We start from the raw sequence: 6,927 nt of genomic DNA, 5'->3' as shown, positions 1-6,927 counted from the left end.
TTATATATTTTATATATATATATATATATTACATACATCACACATACTTTTGTAATCATACTTGGCATGTTCAAAGGAATTTGTAAATCCTGTACTCCTACCCAATCTTAACTGTATAGTACACACAGAATCAGAGTAATGATAACACAGCACGATTTTGTGGAATTCACCCCATAATACATTCCCCAGAAATCAACAGAACATAAGTGGAGTGTTGCGAGTGAGAAGAATTAAGGCAGTGAGCCCCTAAGTCTGGCTTTTTTTTCTCCTGCACTGAGTCAGTAGCTGGGCTAAATAAAATCTCTATTCTTTCTGGTTTTATCGTTTCAGACAACCCAAAACAAAGCAGTCGTGTCCCAGTGTTCATTAAGGTTTTGGATGTAAATGATAATGCTCCAGAGTTCGCCATGTTTTATGAAACCTTCGTCTGTGAAAATGCAAAGGCAGAACAGGTGTGTTGTCTGCTTGTACCAAGAAAATATTTCAAATTAATTGAGTTTTGCTACTATTCTTGCATCACCTCATCAAGACGTATACGTTGCACTGCATCAAACTGTCAGTTTTGCAAAATTAAACTAAACAGTGGCTTCACAGTATCTGATTACACTTGGTATTCTTGCAGCTAATGTGACAGTATGTTTTACACTGTTGTTTTCTGTCCTGCACCTTATTATCCCTGATTCATTTTCATTCTGTGATTCTCTGCTTTATTCAGGCACCTCCACCATCTCCTTCAAAAACAGTTTCAGGTCCATAACTCTTACAGGTCCTGTCTGTGATATAACTATTTCTTGCCAGATAACTCTCACTCTACCAGTTCTATTACTAAATGGTTCAAAGTAGCAGATAATTTAGAAGATTCATCCAAGCAATTCACATTACATGAGATCTGGGTAGATAAATATATAGTCAGCTTGGACTGTCTCACCTTTCACATCTGTTGCCTGTCACATGGAAAGGTTTCCTACCTGTTTGGAATGGCATCAATCCAAGCCTGCTCTTGAATTCAACGATTTTCCTGCCAACTTTTTGATTTGTTATATTACTGGCTGATGGTATGGGATACAATAGCATGGTGATCCTAAACAGCACTGGCAGCACATGGCCCTTATGTTAAGCTCGCCATAGCATCAGCAGCTGCCTTAAAGTGGAAGAAAAAAATAAATACAAAAAGATTGATTTACAATCCTAGAGTAAAACAAATAAGCATAGGGTCCATTGACTTTGAAGATAATTTTGTTCTTATTGTTTCAGCTGATACAAACATTAAGTGCTGTTGATAAAGATGACTCCTACAGCGGACATCAGTTTTCATTCTCCTTAGCTCCTGAGGCAGCCAGCAGCTCAAACTTTACACTACAGGACAACAGAGGTGAACTTCTAGGAAGACTTTTCTTTATTATCTCATCCTTGCTTTCAGTCTTCAGATGAAGATTTAATGTGCGCTTTTTGTTTCCAGACAACACAGCAGGGATTTTCACCCGAAAAACCAGATATAACCGGCATGAAATGAGTACCTACTTCTTGCCAGTGGTAATATCAGACAATGACTACCCTATCCAGAGCAGCACTGAAACCGTGACTATTCGAGTATGTGCTTGTGACCATCGAGGAAAGATGCTGTCCTGTAATGCAGAGGCCTTGATTCATCCTACTGGTCTTAGCACTGGGGCTCTTATTGCCATTCTTCTCTGTATCATTATATTACTCAGTAAGTAGCTCACAGGCGTTTTGTTCCTTTTGTGGTTATTTTGCATTGTTACACGTGATTATACCAAGGCTAGGACAGGAGCAAAGCAAAGACATCCCTGTCTTAAGCTGCGTTTATGTTGTTGTATTTCTTCCTCTGAGGGCTGCCACAGATATGGTGTATAGGACACATCCTATCTAATCTTAGTTGCCCAAAAGTTAGCAACGTCCAAGCAAGAGAAAACAGGTGGCTACACCCTTTGGTCAATAGAAAGAGACAGGATCCTCTAGAGCAACATTCATCCCATCCCCTTATTGGTATCTGAGGTAGACCAAACTAATCACCCTCTGCAGGTGTCTCTCTCTTTCCATTGACCATAGAATTAGGCCAGATAACTTAGTTTCAAACAATTAACTTCCCGTGTCTAAGGAGAAACAAGTCTCAGTGCTGCTGTTCTGTTGAAAAAGGTGCTGAAATGGAGTGGCTACTAAAGCACTTTCTTAAAACCTGCAGGGTTCTCCCTTTCAGGCACTTGTGAATATGAAGAGGTTGGATCCTGAGTATAGAGGATGTAGTGATCTCTGGCTATAGCACTTACAGGTGGTCAATATTTACATTTTATAAAAATAAGGACAGTTTGAAACATCTCTCACATTCCTCTCACTCAGATTCCACCCCTCTTGTACAGCAAACATAGATGATCAGTCCCTTGGCCATTAGCCATAGTCTGTTCATCTGGCAAGAGCTGTACAATACAGCACAGGCAGTTCTCAGGGACACTTCATTAGTCACCTTTAGTACCTAGCAAGGAAAGAAGGGAGTCAGACCAATTTTACAGCAGTAGGGTCAAACAGGGGTGAAAATGTTTCGTCAGTGATTCCTCTTCTTTCTACCATACTCGTCTCTTCCTTGGACACGTTCATAACCATTGCAGAATCATCCTGATCTTTACTATTAACAAAATTTCCCCCTCCAGTGATGAGTCAAAGACCCAGTTGTGATTCTCAGACTTTACCAATATAGTCACGGCTTGCCCAAATAAACAGTATGCCATTTTCAGGAAAGGTTCCCTCAATAACAATCTTACCCCTAATTTGCCATTAAATTCATTTTTCAAAATATGGTATTATTGCCTCTAAGGTCTGAGCTCACTTCGCATCAAGTTCCTTACCAGAAAAAGAAATCTAATGCTGTAGTCTTGCACTCATTAGTACAACTGTGCTCATTAATATCAATCTGACATTAAACGATTTCCTGTTTTATGTCAATCGAAAATAATTGATTCTGTGTGCTAAGCAGCACTTTGTGTCAATTACTGCTCACGCCACCGTGCACCATAAGCAGATTTTCAATTAACTGAGCTATATAATTTTCTATTTTCAGATGGTTGCAGGGTTTGCATGTGCAACCACTACTGAGTTAAAAACAATACTCTGGGCAGACCTGAACCACAACCTAAAGTTTAGCAGCAACAAAAAGTGTGTGTAAATTGCTAGGTTTATCTGCAGTTTGAGTAAGTCTAGTGGCTTATCAGGAGGCCTCAGATACTGCTAAACACTGACATGCAAATTAAGGTGACGTACTTTAACATATAACATCTAATGGGGTCTTTTTTTGCCTGCAAGTTCAGCACAAAATAAGAAAACCCAAGTATCAGAGATGTGACAAAATTATCAGTCCCATCCTTGCATATTCTGTGTAACACCTTTTTTTGTTAATGAGATACCTCAGCAAGCCTTCCATGTAAAAACTATCATTCCTGTGCTTTCTCGGATCGTTCTGCCAGTCACTATTCCAGAAGCACATTCAAAATCAACACTGTGTTTTTCAAGTTCTCCAGAATTTTCTCCAGCTCTCTCAGTTCTCTCATATAGACCTTTCCCCAGTCCTCCCTCATAGTGTCACAGCTTTATGCTCTTAAGGAAGAAAATCCTCTCTTACTACATTTTTGCACAGCAGCACGAAGAAACATCACTCAACACCATAAGTAAATCCTCATCATTAGGGTGAGAGCCTGAAGCTTTCACCATCTGAACCAGCCCTCCTAATCCCTTCAGTTTCACCATCTCATTTCCTTTCAACTCACATTAACCGATGTTCTCCCTTACTCACACTATTCCTATGGTAAAGACACATTGCAGGAATTAGAGCATTTTGCAATCTTTATGCAATCTTCTTAGGATCCCTCTATAGTCAAAGGAGAGAAAGAGTACAAGATTCTTCCACAACATGCTTGAGCACACCTAGAGACATCATCTTGCTCTAAGCAATCTTGCAGGGTAGCCCATCATTTGGAAAAAGAAAAAAAAAAAAAAAAAAAAAAAAAAAGGAAGCTAAGAAAGTAAGAAAGACAAGTTTCAATGGGCTAAAAGGCTAAAATTTTGGTTTGGGGATGTCCTCAGTCCTTGGCATTCCCTTAACAGGGTTACAAATGAGGAAGGGACTGCCAGAAAAAAAAAAAAGTCTTTAACAGTTACTTTGCTTTGACTCACACACCATTTTAGAAACACAGGTAACATGGAAGATAATTTTGATCCACCTTATGATCTCATATCAGTGAGTTCAGGCATTTTCTGAATTGCTTTGTTTTGCTATGAAGGAACTATAATGACAACAAGATGTGTCTTTTCTTGGAGATTGCACAGCAGAGCTGAAATACTGGGCACTGTGGACCTCGGACTACCAAAACAACAGTGATAGTAGTTTTCCTGCTCCATGCGTGTAAATATTCAGTCATTTACCATCTTAAGGTATAAACCAACTAAGAAATCTGAAATTAGCTTCTAAAGGAAGTAAAGTGTTGAACATATCACGTCCTACCCTCTGTGCCCTCTTCTCCAACAGTACCGGGGTTCGCTGTTGAGTAAAAATATTTAAATTTGGATCAGGGCCTTGGAAAAGAGTTCCTGCCCCCCAAATAAATTCAAAATACACCCCCGCACACAGGCATAAAATTATATGTTTGAGAAATCTGCCTTTGGCAGATTAAATAATACTATTACCATATCTTATCAGTCTAAAATTTAAGCCATGTATTTTTTTAAGGTGATGTACATTGTAAAAACATGCCAGGGAAGTTAATAATACTTGGACTTTGTGCTGGCTGAAAAGCCACTCCATATTCCAAGCTTTTTTTCCAGAGGAGGATAGATTTACTTATCTTCAAGTACAGCTTTGCTAACCTTTCATCATTGCCCAGGAGATACTAGGCTTGTCCGTAGCACAAGTTGCATCTTGTCCCAGGGGTTCTAGGTAAATAATACCTGATGTTACTTATTTTGGAGAAAGTGTTTCTTCCTTCCCAACTCTTAGGAAACTAGTTCTGTTCTCAAGGCAACAAAATTGCTGTATGACTCCAGGTAAAAATGTGCCTAATGACAAAACACACTGCACTTGGCTTCTTACAAGCTTGGCATCTCCTTTCTTCTTGTGCACATCCATGCCACTTCATCTCCCAGGGTACTCACAGGCAAAGCAAGCACAGTCTGAAAACCTGACGTACGCGTTTGCAGTTTTGCAAAACATCTTTTAAAACTTTGAATTTGAGCAGAGGTGCAGCATTTCTTCCAGGTTTTAATAGAGTTAGGGATTAACCTTTCCCTTTCTCTTCCCCTGTTATTTTTGTTTCCAGTTACAGTGGTGCTGTTTGCAGCACTAAGGCGGCAGCGGAAAAAAGAGCCTTTGATTATTTCCAAAGAAGACATCAGAGACAACATTGTCAGTTATAATGATGAAGGTGGTGGAGAGGAAGACACCCAGGCGTTTGATATCGGCACGCTGAGGAATCCCGAAGCCATAGACGATAATAAATTACGCAGAGACATTGTGCCGGAAACACTTTTTATGCCACGGCGGACTGCAACAGCACGAGATAACACAGATGTCAGAGATTTCATTAACCAAAGGTTAAAGGAAAATGACATAGATCCAACGGCACCCCCCTATGACTCGTTAGCAACCTATGCATACGAAGGTAATGGTTCTGTGGCCGAGTCCCTCAGCTCCTTGGAATCAGTGACTACAGATGGAGATCAGGACTACGATTACCTGAGTGACTGGGGGCCTCGGTTTAAAAAGCTGGCAGATATGTATGGTGCAATGGACAGTGACAGAGACTCTTAATATGCTGCCTTTTCTTTTTTTTTTCCTCGCCCTCATTTTCAGAAACAGCATTGAGATATGTGAAGTGGCTATTTCTTTCTATTTCTCCACAGCTGTGTGAAAGGGTTCTCTGCTCTACCCATTTGAGTTGTCTAATGACTGCAGTCTCTGTGGATCAGCTGTCAGAAAACTTTTTCTAGTATCATTTTACGAGCTTCCAAGAGGCAAAGTTCTTATTTTTTAGTGCATCCAGTTTACCAAGCCAATCGTACAGGCACAGCAGTAGTGGAGGGGAAAAAAGGATCACATGGGGAGCAATATTTTTACTTGTTCTGCTTATATTGTAAATTGGAATATATTACTGTTTAAGCTCACTTGCTCTTTTTACTTGTATTCAGACTATTCAGCTCAGATGACTGCTCTGTCAACTGTGCGTTGCACATCCCAATGTAATGAGGTACCCTAGTTTACCCTATGTATTATAGTCAAAAGTAGTGGTGATGGAATGAAGGTTTATTATACAAGTAGAGTCAGCTGAGAAAAAACATCAAACATACATTTTACTCATGAGGAGGGTAGAAAGGCCTAATGGTAATTTAAATCTAAGTGTTTTTCTAGAACTCGCCATTGCCCCCAATGCACTGAATCATACTAACACACACATATATATAGTTCATTGACTGCTATGTATATATTCTTCTGACCTAGCTTTGCTGGAGAGACGTGTGTGTGTGCATGTGTGTGCGGTCAGTAGCCTCAATATCTGATTCTTAGATGGTTTCCCTGTTCTAACCCAGACTTGCCTTGTGATGTGGGGAAAGTCATCTAATCCAACTCCAGATTAGAACACGACTTGGAGGAAGGAGCAGATCATAACTGTGCTTTTCTTTATACTTTTCCCGGTTCAGTGATGGCCACTGTGCTGTGGAGGTGGGAGTCAGGCTTTTCATATCCATCTACTTCTACCTGTTCTCATGTGCAGGAGGAGAGTAGTAGCTTCAAGGTGACTGCCATCAGTTGGGGCAAAAGAAGCAACTGCAAAGGAGGAAAGTGGGGTTTTTTTGACCTGACCTTCCCTGTCTGGATGCCCAAGGTGGCTTCCTGACTGTCTGCCCGGTTCTGGTATCCGTAAAGTG

At 40.3% G+C, this 6,927-nt stretch overlaps 1 protein-coding gene across 1 annotated transcript; it reads left to right on the top strand.

Annotated features, from left to right (window-relative positions):
* Positions 1–330: 330 nt before the first annotated feature.
* Positions 331–6,072, top strand: LOC104460460 (cadherin-6-like; the record flags this gene model as incomplete). The annotated part of the gene is made up of 4 exons (XM_010083418.1): positions 331–452; positions 1,255–1,372; positions 1,460–1,711; positions 5,322–6,072. Coding segments are annotated over 4 exons (983 nt in total), but the record flags the coding sequence as incomplete, so codon positions are not given.
* Positions 6,073–6,927: the final 855 nt, after the last annotated feature.

This window comes from Pterocles gutturalis, unplaced genomic scaffold (genome assembly GCF_000699245.1).
Source record: "Pterocles gutturalis isolate BGI_N339 unplaced genomic scaffold, ASM69924v1 scaffold40840, whole genome shotgun sequence".
NCBI lineage: Eukaryota > Metazoa > Chordata > Aves > Pterocliformes > Pteroclidae > Pterocles > Pterocles gutturalis.
Note: the sequence above shows the minus strand (reverse complement) of the source record. Positions and strands in the feature narration are given on the sequence as shown.